The sequence below is a fragment of the Gymnogyps californianus genome, chromosome 2 (assembly GCF_018139145.2).
Source record: "Gymnogyps californianus isolate 813 chromosome 2, ASM1813914v2, whole genome shotgun sequence".
Taxonomy (NCBI): Eukaryota; Metazoa; Chordata; class Aves; order Accipitriformes; family Cathartidae; genus Gymnogyps; species Gymnogyps californianus.
In genome coordinates this window covers 123,775,441-123,795,313 of record NC_059472.1, presented here as the reverse complement: position 1 = coordinate 123,795,313, position 19,873 = coordinate 123,775,441, and the positions used below count along the sequence as shown (strand labels likewise).

Sequence of the window (19,873 nt, the reverse complement as noted above, 5' to 3'; positions counted from 1 at the left end):
TAGAATCAAGGAAGAATATTAAAATACTTGAGATGTTACAATTGAAACTCATGAGTAGATACAGTACTGCCCAAACTGAACATCTGCCTTTGAGCTATTTGGAGAGACGGTTGCACCCAGATGCCTAAAACTACCTCCTAGACATCGTAAGATGATTTGAATTGCTTGTGCTTTTCATGGTTTTAAAACTGATACTTACCAACAAACTTTCCTTTTAAAACTGTAGATGAGATTATAAGTGGTCTTTGTTCCTATTTCCTTTATACCGTTGAATTACTCTTGTAGCTTTCTTTTGATTCTTTGTACTGGACACTTCCCTGTGTCCTGATGTGCCCTCTCCTTCCTGCATTTTCAGCCTCTGCAGGTTTGACAGCATGGGACTAAAAAGAGGGAGTTTGCCTGGAGCACAGCTCTGTCATGGTTCTGGTTGAGCTGGTGTTATCACCAGTACAGCTACTTCTTGCTATCAGTCTTATACCCCTTTCCTTTTGAATAATCAAACAGAAAACTGGGTGCTTAAGCTCAGATAAAACTCGAAAATCCTTTTTGACTGTTCTGGGCTAACAGGGAGGCGTTCTCTTTTGGTTTTTTGGGTTTTTTTGTTTTGTTTTTTTTTGGAGGATGCCCTTGTCCTGTTTCCCTTCTAGCCTTCAGTTGTGTTCCTATCTGCTTCTCTTTGTCAGCAGTGGGTGGCTGATCCTTGCGTTGGAGCCCTGTGCTTTGTTGTTGTGGGAACTGTGGTCGCTTCTAGCCGCCTCAGCCAGTGGGGGAAGCCCAGCCGCCCTTCCCAGGCCCTAAAGACTTCTGTGCTATCCGCTGCATTTCCATGTATGGTGATGTATAAAAGTTAAATGAAGTAACTATTAAAACTCTGATAATTAGATCTAGTTATTCCAAAGTGTAAACCAGCTGAGGAGCACTTTTTTTGTATGTATTTGAGTTAGTTTTCTGTATTGAACTGGTCGCTCACTGTGTCGTTAGGTGCGTAATAGTGCTGATGTGATAGGGTTGGGTGACGGCAATGGGGGACTGTCAAAACTTCCCTTTTGGTGGCAGCTAGCAACCCACTTGCTCACCTGTATCCACACTCATAGATTAGCTTCGTTTCTGCTTACTCTAAGCACCAGTATAACTAATTAAAAAAAAGGGGGGAGCGGAGGGGGGAACGCCAACCAAAAGCTTAGGCTATAGTTTGAGCTAATGGTGCTCATGATAGTTGCAGTCTTCCCTGTGCTTGTTCCTGGTCTCACACAGTTCCCTCTCCTGGTCCTTTTATACTGTTATATAGTGAACTGGATTGGAGAATTTGTCTGGCTGAAAAATTGCCTGACAAGAAATTTATTTACCTTTAAACCAAATTAACTTCCCCTTTCAGTTCACCACAGGGCTGCAGAGCACATCTGTGTGGGCAGAGGGGAAAGAGCATCATAGGGATCGGGAGAAGCAGGACTGCAGTAGTGCCAGCTTGCTTTGACTGAAGTTGTGTAAAGTAGAGCTGAGGCACGTAGCATGGTGGTGCTGTTTCCTGCCATGTCATTCAGCTGAACTGGTTTGTCCCGCTTTTTAAAAAACGTGCGTAAAATTTTATGACACCTCTGTGTTGTCTGTAACATAATAAATGCTCGGTACAGAAATTGTACTGATACTCTGCAGAAAGTTAAAATGAAGGATATTTAATTGTAATTATTTTATCTCAGTCATGAAAATGAGAACGTAGAAGCAAATCTAAGTCATGAGCTATTTGTTTTTGGCATTTTTGTTGTATTTACAGAAGACACTTTGTTTTTTCTTTTGCTGTAGAAATTCCAAGTAAGAAATTTTTGAGGAGAAAGATAAGTCTTTAGTTCAGATTCTGTATATTGCTCATTGTAATCCTCTGTTTCATTACCTGATTCCCCTAGTAATATCACAGATTCAATACTGTGTAACCTCATAATGTAACCTCATAGCATTAGTAAACTTTAAAACATGATGAGTTAGAAATGGCTAGAGAAATGTTAGTCTCTGTTGCCTTTTGATCTAGAAGTAACTGCAGATGCTCTGAAAAATAGAGTGTTTGAAAGCGGTATGTAACTTAAGTTCTGCTTCTTTCCTAAATTTCAACACATCACACTTTTAATTTCTTTCATTTCATCTACATTTTTTTTATAAGCAATTTTTAAATGAAATGATTGTTACTCAACAGTGTATCTGACAGTAGAGTTTTCATGATGTGAGCATCGCAGCTGATGCTATTCTGAAGTGTAATATAAACATCAGAGGGTGAATAAATAGTGTGTTTGGGGAGGAAAACGAGGTATTTGATGTTGGACTATACAATGTTCTGAACAAATATCCTTTAAAGAGTTTTTAACTCAGAAGCTAAGAAGTAAAAAGCTGTGCTTGATAAATTCTCACCCCTTTGTTTTGAAGAAAGTGGATTTGGAAATGCAGGACTTTTTTCCTAAATGGTCTGTGTTTACTCAAAATCACTAGCTGTACTCAGAGTACTGAATTCTGTTTTGAGACAACTGAAAGCAAACTGCAACTGTACTTTTAAGCGCAGAATTCAGGCAGCAGCATTTGTTCTTGTTGAGTTGAATTTCTCAATGAAAAAACTCCTAGGTCCTCTATTTAAGAGGCTTCTTAGGTTTTTTTTAAACAACTGAAGTCTTCCACGTAGCAATACGAATTTCAGGTTGTGCTCTAATATGTGCTATATTTCTCAGCTTTATGACAGTGAGTAAAAAAGCCAGTTTGTAGAGATAATGTACAAGAAAAATACTAGTATCCTGAAATAAAAGTAATTCTTAACCTTTGTGCAGTCTGTATGCAGACCTTCTATTTAGTAAGGCAGAAATTAGAATGTGCTCCCAGAATTTTCTCCATTATTTTTGGTTCATTGTGTACATTGAGCAGAACAGAAATATTCAGCATAATGCTCATATTTGTATCTGAGCAATGTTAAATCTTGGACTTTGCTGCCTTTTGATCTGTGTGGTCCTTCCATGGTACTTTATGCTGCTAGTTTGTGACAGTTTTAGTATACGAGTGTATCTTATATAAACAATGCTATGTTATTTCTGTAGGCTGACTTTCTCTGATGTATAGATAGGAAAAAAAAAAGATTTTTTTTTAATTTTTTGTTTTTTTCACTCTTGCAGAAAATTCTAAGCTGAGACATGTAGAAAAAGATGTTTTGATTCCACAAATAATGAGGGAGCGAGCCAAGGAGCTGTGTTCAGATAAAGTGCAAGGTAAGAGTCAATTATTCATTGGGAGATCAGATGTATTCACTTTTGTGCCCTGAATGTAATCCTTGTTTTTGAAGTCAAGTAGTCAGGGAATTAATGTGTATAATCTGCATCTTATCTGTTCATTGTGAAACCAGTAGTAAAGCGTATAAATCTGCCATGTTGGCTTTCGCTGCTTGGTGATGTAGACTATTTTCCAAAATGACTTGTTCTCGAGGGCTGTGGAATTTAGTATGATTAATATTAAACTTTCCACATCTCGGTCTAGACTATGTGATGACAGCAACACAAGAGCTACTATATTCCTGTATGTAATATTTGATACTTATATAAATGGAATTTCCTCATGTGAGCCTTCAGTTACGGCCTCCTTCATTATGATAAATTTATTTAAATATTCCCAACTAACTGCATCCTTTCTCTGCCCCAATATTTTAATGATACATGTACATAAACACACACGTGTTATTAGACAGACGTTGAAATAGGGTGATGCAGTCCACTTTTGCATGTTTTCATTTTCTTTTGAAGAGTACTGGACAATAAATCTATAAAGTTGGGTATCACCACTTCTTCTGACACCCAACTGTTCATACATTCCTGGAAGAAATCTGGAACTTTTTGAAGTACCAGAAAGATAGAGCAACTTATGCACAGGTTAGCTGAGAATGTTGCTGTAAGAGGGATGTAAGAATGGAAAAAAAATTTAGGCCACAGAATTATTCTATACAAGTGGCATGCTTTCAGTAGAGGGCACTTGCCTCTTGTCGTCTAGATCTGTGCTCTCTCAACTTTTTTGATCACGCACCCCATCAGTAAAAAATTTCTGAGTGCGCAATCCCAATGTATGTATATTTATTTATAAATTATATACATGTACCACTGTACTAGTATATTATGTCCATTATAAAACAAAAAAATAGAAATGAGAAAAGGATGAGGTAAAGATGAAATAAACAGTACTTTAAAATATTTTTTATGTTATTTATCAATGGTACAAAAACCTTTTTGCTTTAAAATATTACTATTAATAACTATATTGAGAGCTATATGATTGAATATGCTTCATTATTTTTTAAAATCTTTAACACTTTGTGATACAGCGATTTGAAGGTCTGGTTCTAAGTTCAGTTTATTTCAATACTTGGTTTTAATGGGTGTCATAGCTGAAAACGATACCTCACAAAGATGCGTAGATCCCAGTGGAAGAAATGCATCATTGCTTGCACTTACTAAAATCGTGATACTCATTTTTCAGTCCAATCCGCAAGTTTTGTAAAGGTTTTGCTTGAAATTGGGCTAGTAAATGACCATCTTCTCTGATGTCAATCAGTTGTTCTTCCAAACTAATCGAGAGGTGTTGCATGTTTATATTTTTAACAAATAGGTGCAAAGCCCACTGAAGCTCTTATTTGGAAGATTTTTAAATGGGTTAGAAAATTCTGTTTCCACGTTTTTAAAGTGTACAGATATGAGAGGTTTTTATAGGTGACACACTTGCATTGTGTTCAGCAACCAAACAAAACAAAAATCACATAACAAGGGGAACATATCCAAACATCTGTTTTCAAAATGCTCTCTCCATAGCATGAGTTTCTTTTGAAAAGCAGTTACTTTCTCACTCATTGTTAAAATGTCACCTTCATCTTGAAGGGACATGTTAAGTGTGTTTATTTTTTGGAAATACCTGCTAGGTAGCAAACTACTCACAGCCACCTGTCATCACCAAAAAGGTCAGCAAATTTGGAACACTTGTCTTTTTGTAAAAGAAAAATGCAAAAAGAAAGTTTGACAACTCTTCTAAACACTTTGCCACAAGATAATCAGCGAACCTCTGCATGGTCCAAGAGATTTTCACGGTCCCTCCCCATCTCATTACAAAGTCTGGTAAAGATGCTACTATTTGAAGGACTTGTTTTTATAAAGTTAACCACATCGATGTCACCCTGTAGCACTTTGTGCACTCCTGGCTCCAACTTCTTTGCTGCAATAGCTCGCCTAGGAGTGATGCAGTGAAGGAGTTCCATGTGCGGTGCTATCTCTGTAACCTTACCCTGGAATTCCTTTTTTATTCCAGTCAGAGTAGCCGCTCCATCAGTGGTTACACTTGCACAGTTTTTCCATAAAACATTGTTTTTTATTACAGAAGCCATTTGCTGTTGAGAATATATCTTCTCCGGTACATCTCTCCTTTAGTGGCTCACAAAAAAAAAAGTTCTTCATGCATTTCATTATTGAAATGCAAATACCATAAGCTGAGAGAAGTTAGAAACATCTGTACTTTCATCCAACTATAGCAAACCTCCAACGCTGTGTAACTTGTTCTAATACTTGTTTCTTCAAGTCTTCAGCAGCGTCTTCTATGCATCTTCCAACAGTATTTACTGACAAAGGAGTGCGTCTTAGTTTGTTGCCATATTGTTTTGCATGTATTATTTCAGCGATTTTTACCATAGCAGGAAAAACAATTGTTTCCCCAATGGTATATGATTTTTTGTCTTTTGCTATTACCTAAGAAACTTCAAAGGAGGCTTCTAGACATTTATCACCAGGTTTAGAGTCAAGTCTAGTTAAAGTGGACCAGCGTATTTTCAAGCAGCTGCTTTTAGGCGTTCTCCAAAAGACGTAAAAGAGTAGTGTTATAATAATTTTGAGATGAGTAAGTGGGAAAAGAGTTGGGAATATCTGCCAAAGGAAGGAGGCATCACATTACAGGTAACTTCCAGTGCTGCCAGAAGGACTTAATACACCTTTTTTTTCATTTGAATGGTAATTGAATCTTTTTTACTTTGAACTCTATACCTGTTGAGGAAAAAAAATGAAGAGGAAAAGCAATTACAGTAATGTGGGTCATTGAAAGAGGAAGTTTACTTTGAGAGCATGCTATTTGTATAATTTTGTTTGGGTGTAGACCAAAGGGGGTATGTCTGTGTGTTTTTCTCCTCTGAACGTTCTCTGTGTAAGATGAGGACTTTGGTTTCAGCATCTTAATTTTCTGTAGCAGCAACCAATATTGGAGATTCTTGAGCTGTGAGTTGTGGACCATTATGTTGCAGCTTCTCCATGTTTTTGCCTCCATAAATTTTAAAGCAAAATGCGATCTTCTTTTTTTCTTTCTGTGATGTTAGGGAAAACTATAATTTTTTTATTCTTTCTCCTGAATAGAGTTCAATTGTGTATCTTTAGGAGAATGAGGTTTGTGGATGCATCTGCCTCCCCCTCATTCCTCTGTCACCTGTAAGCCAGCTTTGATCAAATTGTGTGGAAGTTAGAGGTGGAAACAATATTTCTGATGCAATTTTTATGATCAAATAAGACAAGCAAAACCCACATTGATATCCCTATTAAAAAAAAGGTGGTAGCATAAGTTCAGCTATTTTGTTGTACATGTTTTAATCTGGACAGGGGAGGGAGAGACCAAACCACGGGAAATAAAGCTTAAGCAGTTTTGTGAACAGGAGAATTTATCATCTCCTAAATCCATTGTGAAATTATTCCTGGCATAAATTTGTCTTGTTAGTACACAGGGATAGGTGTTAATCAGAGTAAATAGGTTATGGTTTTTATGCTGTAAACAATTACAAGCTATGAGCATAAGCTGTGTAATTGAGTAATCAAAACGCCTGTGATTCAGTTTGTGTGCTACAGAGTGTACACATGTGCACGAAATTGTGCTGTTTACACTATGTGGCATAGCTACTCATTTAACTTGCTCTCAGTGTAGGATTTTTCTGTTTTATGTTAATTTTGTTTGAACAACGCCTATTAATGCACCTTTGTTTCATTTTGTCTTTAGGAAATTGAGGTAAATGCATTGGTAATACAGGAAACAAAGCTATTCTACAAGTATGGGCCTTTACAATTTACTTGATCACGCTAGGTTTATATGTGTCCCTATGGGGAGCCCCTATACATTCAATACTGCTCTGCGTGAGCACGGGGGTCCATCTGTATACAGACCGTTACCTTAGCCTGCAGCTATACCACCTAGAGCTGTGTGCTTATCAGAGCTAATAATGCAAGTAGTGACAGCCTGTCCAGCACGTGTTCAAGAGCCATCCAGGGAAAAGAAATCCCAAAGGTTAAAAAATAAATAAAAAATAAAGGTTTTGTTAACTCGAGGTGATCGTGCTACCCTAGCACGGTTAAATGGGTGACCCATTGCTGTGCTTGGTTGTTAGCGTACCAGAGTAGCTTAGGGATTAAATAACCATGAAAATGTGTCCATCTGATAATTTTTAAGAACAAGTAAGTATTGTGTCTGGTCATATTTTATTTTACTTAGATTATTTAAATTTACTTTGAACTTTTTTCAGATTGTTCCGTTATAGTTCTTGCGTGTGCTGCATGTTTCTCAAGAATTTAGTACATCTCAGTTGCAGAATAATTTCTGTGTTCTAAGATTTTCAAGCACTTTTTCAGTGAAAATGGTTATATTAGTATTTTTGTTAAGAGGGTAAACATGCTTTCTGCAAAACACTAGTCAATTTTCCATGACCAGTATGTACATATTGCTTTATGGTGTTAATATTCAGGCACTGTATGTATGTGAAATTGTGTGCTATTACAGGAGTATCAAAAGTGTCATAAAAACCAAGCAAACAAAAAAACCCATCAACATTGTTGTACAGGAACTTTTCACTGTCTTTGTACAAGCTGTAGCATGAGTTCATCTTAAATAATATTAATTCCATGTATTTCTGTATCGGTGTGTCTTGGCATATAAAAATACATGCTTTCAAACTGAAGTAGCTAAAAGGAATATTTATTTGCCATTGCCTCATCCATTACTTTTATGAAATAATTTAAGCAAGCTGTTTTTCTATAAAATTATCAAGTTTTTGGCTTTAATTTCCAGTTATAAAATCTAAGTTTGAGTAAACATCTTTAAAGCAAAATCATAGCAAATTTCAGGAACCTGAAGTTAGGATTTTTCATCAGAAAGGTTATCTTTAGCTTATCAAGACTTCTGTAGTTTCATTTAGCTGTGCTGTGCTTTCCATGACTCCCCTCTGCCCTGAAACTAGGGACACTCACTAAAAAAACCTGCAAGAGCTTTGGTTGACCTTGATCATATCTACAGAAATGTTTGTTCCATTTCTTAAGAGCACTTACTCTGCTGTTCAGAGTTACCAATTCTGAAACTTAACTTGATGGGTTTAGGTAGAGAAGAACTGTTGAGGACAGAAACAAACTTTAAGGATTGTACACTCAATTCAGTTTGATTTTGGGTTACTTGGCTTGGAAAATAAAAACAGAAACAGCTGTCTGGCTTTGACAGGTTGTGGGTTTGGACTCTGAAGAAGTTGTCTTAAGTTGAGATCCCAAAAAGAAATTACTGGATCACAGAGTCAGTCATGAGATCATAATTTTGTATTATATTTGTTGTATATGTTTTATGTATTTGTCATATTATAAAGCAATTCTGCCCACCTTCCAAAACCTCACAATCTTTTTTTGCTGGGAGAAAAACAATCTTGCTCCAGAAACAAGGGGTTTTAGTTCTAAACTTTTTTCTTCTAAATTCTGTTGTCTACTACTGATACATGGTCTGGGTTTGGGCCTTTCAAGGTCACCAAGAGTGACTTGCAGATGTCTTCTGTAATTATGACTTGTAAGGCTCAAGGATTTAAGTAGGAAACTGAGCTACACACTTTTCAGGGTGAATACAGGGATAGATAGTTCAAATCAGCCTGGTTCTGCCATTAGGAAGGCAGTGAAGAAAGAGAAACAATTTGGATGATTGAAGACCTGATCCTGCCTGTGACTCTGCAAATAAGAATGTAGCCATTTCTTATTTGAAGCTTCTTGTGGGAGATATCCATTTGGCCAAGATGACAAGTTGTTCTGTCCTTTCATTTTTATTTTTTTTTTTTTAATGAGCGGGAGACAAAAGGGGGATGTTTCCACCTGTGCTGAGTTGAGGACCTTCCCTGGAGAAGACTGTTATGTTGGTTCTGTTGTCTGTAGGAACTGTGCAATTAGGGCAACTGGATTCACATTGCTGAAAAAACTCTTGATACTTGGCAAGGCTTTAAAAAATGGTTCGGAAAGTGTGGCTGGAAAAGGACATTTCCAAGCAGCCACCCTCCTCCCATTCTCCAGTTTCCCCATTAGCCCTCTCCTCCTCAGGGCTCATGTTGATACTTAGTGAAAATGATGGGATGCAGCACTACTGCAGGCTTCTCTACAGTTGAGCATGACCAGTGTCAACCAGAGTTTTGATAATGTGCAGCTACTCAACAGTCCTGTCACTGACATTATCTCTGTCCCCGTAGGGGCCACCTGCTCTAGACCATGACCCTTACACCTGACACATCAAGACCCATAAAACCAAAGAAATTTCTGATTGAATTACATGTGATGCTGCACATTTAAATGCCCAAGCACACCTTTAGATATTCCTTATTCAAAAAAAAGTCTTGTTATATATACTTTCTTATTAGAAATGCAGATAATGAAATGTGTGAAATACTTAGCAAATTTCAGCTTGATGTTACTCGGTGGTGTTGCTCACTTTCCTTTGTATTGCAGGCCAAGTTCTGTTAATTGATGCAAACCCTTGCCGAATGCTGGGGGAGAATTAACCTGTTGGTACCTACAGTCATGGTTCTGAGGTTCACACTGGAAGATGCTAAGACTGATAGTAGTGGGAAATTACATGACAGCTCACATTTAAAAATTTTGATGAGTCTTATTTTCTTGAAGCAAATTAAAACTAAAATCACCATTTATAACTGAACTTTGCTCATCTGCTTTGCCTCATTGTGAAAATACAGTCCTTACAATTTTTTTTTTTTAAATTCACGTATTTTAGGAGTATCTGGGAATACAGTGATCTCCTAATTGACCAAAGCAAGAAGGTGAAGTAACTGATAAAAATCAATGAGTTAACATGACAGCTCCTGGTAACTTTTTTTTAATTGAGCTTCTGTGATCAGAAATTGCTTACATGTGCTTGTGTACATATTGTTCAGAGTTTGATGGAAAGCCTGAGAGGTTACATGGGAGGAATCATAGATTTTATGACTGGAATAGCGTTCTCTTATAAGGATGAAAAAAGAATGCTGCCTTATTACCTGCAACTTCATTTTCGTGAGAGGAAGGTTAGTATAATTTGAGAACATAGTTGCAATCCAATGACAAAAAACTCCAGGTGGAGAAGGGGAGAAGAATGTTATCCTCTGTTGTATTTATTATCTGAATATTAAAGTACATTATAGTCATATTGTGTGTGACCCCATGACCCTATATGAAACTATTGAGATTGCTGTTGTACATGTTGTGCAGTTGTCAGTTATTTAAAGTATTTTAGATGTTTTGATAGTGTACAGCTATATTTAGTACTGGTGATAAATGTTTTTCACTGGCTAGCGTTTCTCAAGAGTAAGATGCTGAATTTTTATATGATGTTCTTGTTTGCGCACAATTGCTTTTATTTTGCAAAAATGATTCAGCTCTATATATTTTCAATGAATGTTTACTCTCATCACATTTAACTATGTGAATTAATACAATCTCTAGAGGGATTATGGTATATTGAGCTTTGCTCCAACAAACTGGGCAGAGAGAACAGCTATATGTAAATTACAATTTGAAGAAATGAGATCCTAGATCTCATGGTCTCTTTTTTTTAATGATACTTACAGCATTAACTACCCTAAGCTAGTTTAGGGGATTTGATAGAAAAGAAATATGAGAGCATATTGTGTTGCTTGATGATGGAAATTTAAGTATTCTAACTAGTTTAGGACTTCGAAGAAAATGTTCAGCGAGGGAACTTACCCTATTTGCTTATTTTTTTTCTTCCTCCTTCCATGTCATTTCAACCCAGCTGATGACAAGAAATGGGTCAGACTGCTAGCTTTACCACTGCAACTTAGTTGTGTGGGGTTTTTTATTTTTTTTATTAGGGAATGGAACAGCTTTTACAGGGACAAAGAGAAATGAAATCACTTTCAATGAAAGAAAGAGGCCTCATTATAGCCACCAACAGCAGTTATTGACAGCTACACTTCCTGTTAACAAGGAGCATTTAAGAGTTTGGCTGTTGGATCTTTGGACTTGATCTAATTTGCTAGCATTAATTAGTTTCTTTTGAGCACAGACACTTGGTGCTCACAGCTATAGATTTGGAGGACTAATTAGGACAGAAAATTGAACAGAATGGGGTAAGGCATTAACCTTCAACCATTACCAGCTGGGGCTCTGATAAAGACCACAGAGTCCAAATGCTCCTATTCATGCAAAGAGTACTCTAATGAATATCAATTTCAGCCAGGTTGCCATATCCTACAAGCGCCGTCTTAATTTTGATTCTCTTACCTGGTAGAGATTTTTATGTGTAGATATTAAAGTGATATTGGTAGTTCAGAGCTCGTAGGTGACAACCTCAGGAGGTTACCTACGTTTTGTCCAGTCTTTCAATTTGGTTTTCTCAAGTTAGAGATTTTATTAGTTTCCGGTTAAGATCCTGCATTTCAAATTGTTTTCCCTGTCCAGCATAAATATATTAACATAGCATAGATTAATTACATGATGTTAACAAATACTGCTTTAAATAGAGGATGCCTGTGTGTTTTTGGATTATTGTAGTACATGGTAGTAATATCCATGACAAGAGCATTGACCAAGCTAACTGCTGAAGGTTGAACAATAGGATTGCTTCTTTTGCAGCTTTTATGAGGAGATACAATTATTATATTGTGGTGTTAAGTTGGTGATCCAGTTTTAGGAGGAAAACTGTTCTTTCAGACTGTGGATTGGTAGTGTTTTAACATCTGCAGAATGGGAGTGCTTTAACTGTATAGAAAGGAGAAAAACAAGTGCCTTTGTCCTTTTGTACCATTTCTTGGATTATTGGAAGTGTTGGACTTGAAATTAAGATCCAAGATCATCAGTTGTTTCTACCCTTTAGTCATATCACTACTCCCTGACAAACTCCCCATCAAATCTGGATCCTTGCTTCTCTCTTCATGTGACTTCTGTACCTCGAAATTCCTTGCCCAGTGATGAGAAAAGTGTAAGAGTCTCTTCTTTGACATCCTTTCCTCAAACTTGTTTCTTTCAGGAAAGACGCTAGCATTAATGTATATCCTGTGATCTTTGAAGAATTGAATCTGTTTGGGTTATGTCTGGTGTTTAGCTCCTTGAGGCTAAGATTGCCTTTTACGTGCTCTAATTATTTCCAGTTCTCCACTGGTAAACTCTATACTGTTAGGTTGAATATCTGGTTCCATGTCTTAGGGTCCTGGTGAGGTCGGTTTGGCGTAAGCTGTGAAAATACAGAAATTCAAACTTGCCTGTAGCTATTGATCTTGGGGTATTTCGTGGTATTTAGATCAGTCCTTAGAGAACCACTTTTGCTGACTGAGTGTGAGGTGAGTGTCCGTAGGGCAGCAGCCAGTGGATAGGGGAGACATGGTCAAGTTCTTCTCCCAACAAAAGGGGGAGGCTAGGGTGGTTACTATTGCAGCCTCTTACTAATACCAGGTTTGTATCTTTTCCTAGATGTTATATACATTATTTGCTGATTCGCATAGTTTTCTTTCCCACTTGACACGTCATGATTCTTCTGTCAGTCACTCTTACTGCCAGCAAGTGAGGGCATACTTGGGATTCTGTAGGGTTGTTTTGTATCCATGCATTGACGGTGGTGATAACCTACAGATACCGTAGCTTACATATTAGAGTATTACAATATTGTATTACTGTGGCATAGTTGCACATAGCAATGCATTGTTAATGGTGCTACATGTGACTTATGGTAACTGTTATTTTAACTGCATGTCCTTAATGATATATTAGGTAGTTGCTTTGCAGTTTTGGATTATAAACCCCTTCTAGATACTACATTCAACAGTAACACAGTTAGCACTTTGTGTAAATGAATCTAATACTTCTAAGAGGTCATGCTATATTCCCGTTGCATGTGTATAAATATTTATATTGTATATGAATTATGAATATTACCCTGGGGTTACTTTCACACAGAAAATAGGTTATTTTTCAACTGTTGAAACCAGAATGTGTTGTGTAGATACCATTAGATTCAGCAGTGGAAAATAGAACTTAGTTTGGTCAAAAAGTAGCTACTGTGTATTCAGAAATACAATAAATAGTGAGCTTTCAGATAGCCTACAAGCAGTGTATGGACCTTGTAAAGAACGTATGATATTCAGGGTAAGGTAATAGGGGAAAACTTCTGTCCACCATTCTTTAGAAAACGCATGAAGTTGGCAAGTGTATTTGCCAAAGAAAATTGCTCATCCCAATCACAAAAATTGAAGTATTAATTCCAGTTGAGCTAAATAGGAATCAGAATAGTAGTTGCAGTTTCATCTAATACGCTCTGATTTTATGAGGCAGTGCATTATGAGAGTTGTAGTTTTGATCTCCATTATTTCCTGTAAACTGGAGAACTATACCTGTTGTACACATCTTTGTGTGGAATATTATGAGTCAGCAGAGCCAGTCAAAAAAAAGGGCAGGAATCACAGGCCTTATCAGGCAATAGGGGAATGCAAGTTAAAGTTGAAATGCAGTTTGGCAAATAAACACACTTTCAACAAGATGTGGTGGTCTAAGTGTTCTTCGTGCTTATTGGTGTTCTGGAAACATCAGAGTGTGTTTAATGACATCTCAAATTTTCATCATGTTTTGGGATAAAAACACTTTAAACTTTTTCCATGTGGAACAGTAGTTCTAAAGATTGCTTAGCTTAAATTGAGTGAGTTGTCCCTCCGGCACTTATTCTTTGATATAGAAGTTAATGGATCCTGTGGTAACACCACTGACAATGCACAACTTTTTTTTAAAGTAGAAACAACGTTGTCTGTTGCTGAGTAAAACTACGTTCTTGTACATTATTGTTTAGGTCCTTTTAATAACAGCAACAAAAAATAATCTCCCTCTTTCCCACCCCCAAATTTAGTTTTATTGCTATTGTAATTGTTTTCCAATAGTCGTCTCTGTGGTGCTGCATAGAAAAAGAGTAGGGAGATCTGCGCTCTGAAGAGTGTTCTACTTAGGAGTAAAGGCTACAGTAATAAAAGGTCATAAAACACTTGTGCTCTATTGTCATCCCTCTAAATTTTATCTTTAGTGGTTTATCACCCTCAAAAATAAGAAGAAAGGAACCTTGCAGAAAAGAGCACCTGGAACGTGTGCTGCATAAGATCAGGATAGATACCTTTACATGAAGTGTAAGCATATGAGAGAAGGCGAGAAGTATTTTGCATGAGGCATCAAGAGCTGCAGAGCTGGTCAGAGGATGCAAAAGGGGATGGACAAGGAATACTAGACCTGTACAGAGCTTTGGAGGTACAGGTGAGGCTTTAAATTTATGATCAGAGAGCAAGAAAAACAATTTAGGTGCTGTATTCTAGATTTGAGACGGATACTAGTAAAGGATTTGAAAGGAATCATGTAAGGGATGGAAGGTAATCATTCTGATGGGATAATGAGTAGGAAAGGAACTTAGATTAGGAATTTTGGAGAAGACAGTGTAGAAGAGCAGTGTATGAAAATTTCCCTTGGAGTGAACAGATTCTTCTCTTGATATCCACTGTATTGGGAAGGAGTTGAAATAGTTGTAGGGAATTTTGGACTTTAATTATGGTATTAAGGGATCTACCTTCTTACCTTTTTCCTAGAATGAGTTAAAAGAAACGTTTCTTTAATTCTGAAATGCCTTTTTTCACTTCTAATAGTCAAATTCAGGATTTTCTTGTATGAATTTTATCATATACAATGTCTTGCACTTCATAGCGTTCTTTCTTCTTATCTCTGATCCAGAATCTCTCAAGGAAGTATCTAGTCATTCTTCTTTTTCCCGCTCTTCAGTATAAACTACATATGCCCTCCAAGCCTCCAGATCAACAACATATTTTAAGGTTATTTAAATAGTCCTTTTTGAAACACTAAACCATACAGTCTGCTTATGTGTGTAAATTCATCATTACACTTGCATACCAGGCTTGATACAGGTCTTGCTTTGTTTCTTGGTGACAGAAATATCCTCTATGCTTTGCTGTAATGGGATGCTCATGAAGTTGATGAAGAAGCACTGCAAAGGTGTGGCTTGAGATGTAATCTTACCTGTGACTGTAGACTGTCAATCTAACCTTTTAAAAGTCATTTTATGGAGAAACAGCTTATGTTGGCAAAAAGGACTTCTGAATGCTATTGTTTAGTATGTGGGAAATGTATAGGAAGTGTATAATGTAGAAGCACATAGGAGACAGTTGAAAGCAGGACTTCTTGGTGAGGTCTAGACTGGTCTAACTGTGTTTTAATAGCATTAGCTTCAATTCTATAAAGAGATTGTCAAACCTGAGTGCTCTAGAAAATTACCTCCACATTGGAGGGCACATTTATCAAGTGTAAGAGGAATGCAGGGCTGGAAAGGACTTTTAGAAGACACTTTGGGCCATCATCTTCTCTTGTGGCCATATCTAGTATGCCTGTGTTTGTCCTGTAATCTGATTAATGTTGCAGCTTCTATAGGCAAGCTGTTCCAATGCTTAGTTATTTTTTACTGTTCAAGGAATGTTTTTTGGTTTTCTAAGTTTTGGGGTGTTTTTAATGTCTAAACTAACTTTTCTTTGTATATCAAGCTATTTATGTTCTCAGTCATTGGGCAGATTCCTGGTAGTGGTCTGAATAAAAGCATCACTTTGAATGGAAGAAACAGGACAATCTGTTTTATGTAAAAAAGGCAAAAAGGGGGAAAAGAAAGGGGAAAATAAAAGGCTTGTTCAGTAACCATCCTGGAAAACTGTTTCTACTTCTGAGTCCCTGAGATAGCTTAGGGAAGGCGTTGGACCCTGAGATTCCGGTTTTGTTTTCAGGAGCATGGAGAATTTAAAACAAAAAACCCCAAAAACCTTAATGTCATGATGTAAAAAATGGGAGAACTAGTGCTTTCCCGTTGAAGAAAATGATATCTACTAAACGAGTGACCACAGTCTGCAACTTCAAATACTATACTTTGTTGCCTACTACTTTTTTTTCTGCCTTTGGGGTGGTAGTTTTCTACAGTGAATCTGACAGCCCAGTCAAAAGAATTCATAAGGCCAATGATGAAAAGTACTCTTTATTTTTTCTGGTGTAAATAATCTTTGTCATTCCTCATCTGTCCTGATTTCCTCCTCTTGTTTCTGTGCTTTGTGTTTTCCGAGTGGTTTTTTTAATGCTCTTTCTTAATGCATATAAACTCTCCAACTTACAGTGTGCCTTCTGTTCATTGTTTAAGAAGCATAACAAAAGTATAGTCTAAACATTGCTGAAGAAATTGAGCTTCTAAATGTGGAAAACCTGGTGTGTTACAGGTTTTGCACAAGCATTAATTTGTCCATGATACCCATCCTGGGTATGGCTATAGAATAGTACCCTGGAGAAGATGGTGCCTGTCTTGTGTGCCAGCCTATTTCCTACCCCAACAATGCAGCTTGCAGAAAGTTTGGGCGTGCAGGCAACGTCCCTTCTATTCCTTTTCAGATTGCAGAGCACCTCAGTGAGGGAGATATTTGAAAGCAAAAGTCAACACGGTTGAAGAAACATGGCATGCTGAGTGAGACCCAGTGCAGCAGGGCAAGCACATAGACTGTCAGGGATGCAAACGGGCATATTTCCTTCTGCCTGCTGGGAATTTCAGGAAAAAATTCTGCCAGGCCATAATGTTTACATTCTTACATTATTTTAAGGCACTGTTCTGCATTATTACCTTAATGTAGGCTTTGACATGTATCTAGTTAGTGAACAGAAACTTACCATTGCTTTCCATAGAATATGGAAAAGAAGAATATAAAAGAATGTATACTGTTTGGGGTTATATAACCAAAGATTTAATTACTAATTAATTAGTAATTAACTAATTAATCTTTAACAGGGTACTAACAGAGCTCAGAGCTTCTGTGGTGTCTTCAATGACTTCTATCCAATGTCCTATGTTTAAAATATTTTATATTATCTACATCTAATGATGCTTCATTACTGTTGAGTAATAGTATTAATGGTTCTTCAGCTTTCTCTTTGTAATAGAGGTGTCCTCATCTTATACTTTTAAAAACTATTCCTGATTTAACTAGTTGGAAAATAAAAACCATATATGTGTATATGTGATGGAGTTGTTTTATTTTATACATTTAAAACAGCTTGAGAAAGTTTTAAGTCCTTTGTGGGGAGTGAGAATGGTGTGGAAAAGAATCCTCTTGCTTCAGCAAGGCTATTGTGTAAGTTCATTTTGATATGCTTCATCTGTTGAGTAACTATGAAACTTCAGCAGTTTTAAAACAGAATATTGTTTGGGGAATCTGTCCTCTTCACTCTGCCATCAAATTCATGTAAATACTAGTTACTGACTGTGCATAAACTTTTGAGAAACATTTATTGTTGGGCAGAGAATACTTAGTAAATTACAACCTCAAAAAATAATTTTTGCACTTCTGTAGAAGGAAGATATTTAACAGAGTTGGCGATTTTTGCTTTAGCTACATTCTCCCAACAGACTAGTAATTCAGATGAATAGTTCTGGTCTCATCTTTTTCTCTTCTGCTCTTGCTGTTTAAATATCAATTCAGGAAAATATGGCATCTGATTAATTTTTTTTTTTTTTCCTAAGTTAAATATGCTAGTTCCATTCTCTTCTAGATAACTACTTACATATTCAAAGATGCATTTATGTACCTGAATTTAATTAGTGTCTCATTACTGCTATTGTTAATGAAAGGTAAGATTCCGTGTTGGATTTTTAAATGCAAAAATATATTATTGTCTCTGTTGAAAACTGCTGGATAGGCATGACTACAGAATGAAGTTCTCTTCTAAATGGTAACTAGTTGAGCTTAGGAAGCCGATGCAACATTTCACAGGCAGTTCTATTAGTGCAACCTAATTCTGATCTCATGGTCTTACCCAAGGCTTGTAGTTCACAAAAGTATTTTCGCTCTGAGGCATAAGCAGTGGTCTCAGTGCAGTGCTGTTTGTTCCAGACTTGACGTTACTTATCTCCATTACCCTAGTGTTTGAGTTACAATGACCTGACTTGCCTGAAAGCTAATTCAGCTGCTCTAATGAGGAGAAAAAAATCACCTCTGTGAGTGTGTTAAAAGTACTTAAAGGTAATTTAGTGTTTGCATTACCGTATTTCAGGTCCACCGAGATACATTTCACATAAAGGGTAAATTGTAACAGTGACTATAATTGCTTTATGTGAAGCAGGTGGAATTCCCTAGTTTCTAATGTAATATAGTCAATGTCTTAAGTTTGATTACAAGGTTGGTATACTAAAGTTTAGGTTCTACAATGTACTATGGGCATCCATATGAAGAGATACGGTAGTAACCAGTGTTTTGTGTGTCCAAACCCTAACTGATTGCACAATAACTTTTTACTTGGGCAGGTTTTGTACTAACAGTTCTCCAGTGCTCAAGTCTCTAAGCCTTGGCTGAACTTATGGCAAAAAGTCAGAATGATCACTTTAAGCCTGTTATATTTCAAGCAATCAGAGGGGATTAATCTGAATAAGAAACAGTGTCTAGCCCTCGTCTTCTCCCTTCTGCAGTCTTTCAAAGCTCCAGTGGGGCAGCAGTTACCTCATACTGTTCTGCAGTGTTCAGAGAGGGGACCCTTGGCTCCTTGAACTCCTCCTTTATGATTTTTTGTTAAGTCATGTAGGATGGGAGACATTTCATCCCAGTTCTAGTCATCTGAAAGTTATGTCTAGTCTAAACCAGTCACCCTGTTTAAATGTCTTAGGTGGGACCTAACTGCATTCTGGAAGTACCTTGTGCGCTCTATCTCTCTCTGTCTCTCTCTCTGTTTTGTGTCAAGGCAGCAAGGACGACAGCAAGGTGCTTCCAGAATCAGCTTTAGGCGAGACATGTAAATTTTAGGTGGCTAAAATTAGGTAAAGTGAATTCCACTGGTAGTTGTTTTTAGTCTCTGTTCACACACGTAAACGAGGATAAGACCATATATGAAGGACAACTATCATGGTCAATGCATATGTGGCATTGCATTGGTATGCATAAAGCAAGGATGGCTATGCTCTGAATTTTTGTTAGGATATTTGATCTCCTGCAAAAGCTGTGTAGAAAGCCTTGGGCTTTGTGAGCATTTGCTAAGGATTCCTTTGAGCTGTTTTTTACTCCCTATCTCAGGTTGCTTCCACATCGCTTGGGAGTCCCGTTGATTTGTTAGTGCCTCCTCTGACATTGAACATCAATGTGTCTGCAGGTTCTGTGCAGATGTGGACTGACAGTGTAGTAAGTGCCTTTCAGCTCCCACCAAGATTTGGTGGAAAGTAGGGGAAAAGGCAGTTGATGCCTGCTACGTCATTACAAACAAGGCTCAACTGGACACTGGAGTTACCAATTTTAAAATTTGGGGAGAATACTTGGAATCAATTGAAGGTTTTTTACTTGTATGGCCCCAATTACTTCCCTTTTTTTTTTCCCTTTCACCACTAGCAGCAGGCCCAGACTCTAGTTGAAGACTGAAGAATAAATGAAACTATTTTTCATAACTAATTTGACATCTTATTTCCTGTTGCATCACTTTTTTTTGTGTCCCCAAATACTTATGATATATAAGGCTGAAATCATAGTATGTAGGGGAAAACAGGCAAGTAACCCCAA

At 37.1% G+C, this 19,873-nt stretch overlaps 1 protein-coding gene across 2 annotated transcripts in view; it reads left to right on the top strand.

The window, feature by feature from the left end:
* Positions 1-19,873, top strand: part of CMC1 (C-X9-C motif containing 1) — a 50,614-nt gene that overhangs the window by 12,146 nt on the left and 18,595 nt on the right. Inside the window, exons 1-2 of one of the 2 annotated variants that reach the window (XM_050892666.1) lie at positions 743-828; positions 3,144-3,236. In XM_050892666.1, the coding sequence (XP_050748623.1) occupies positions 3,194-3,236 (43 nt within the window). In that variant the 5' untranslated portion in view covers positions 743-828; positions 3,144-3,193. Of the gene's footprint in view, positions 1-742; positions 829-3,143; positions 3,237-19,873 lie in introns of those variants that run through there. The other variant, XM_050892665.1, reaches the window with a different exon arrangement.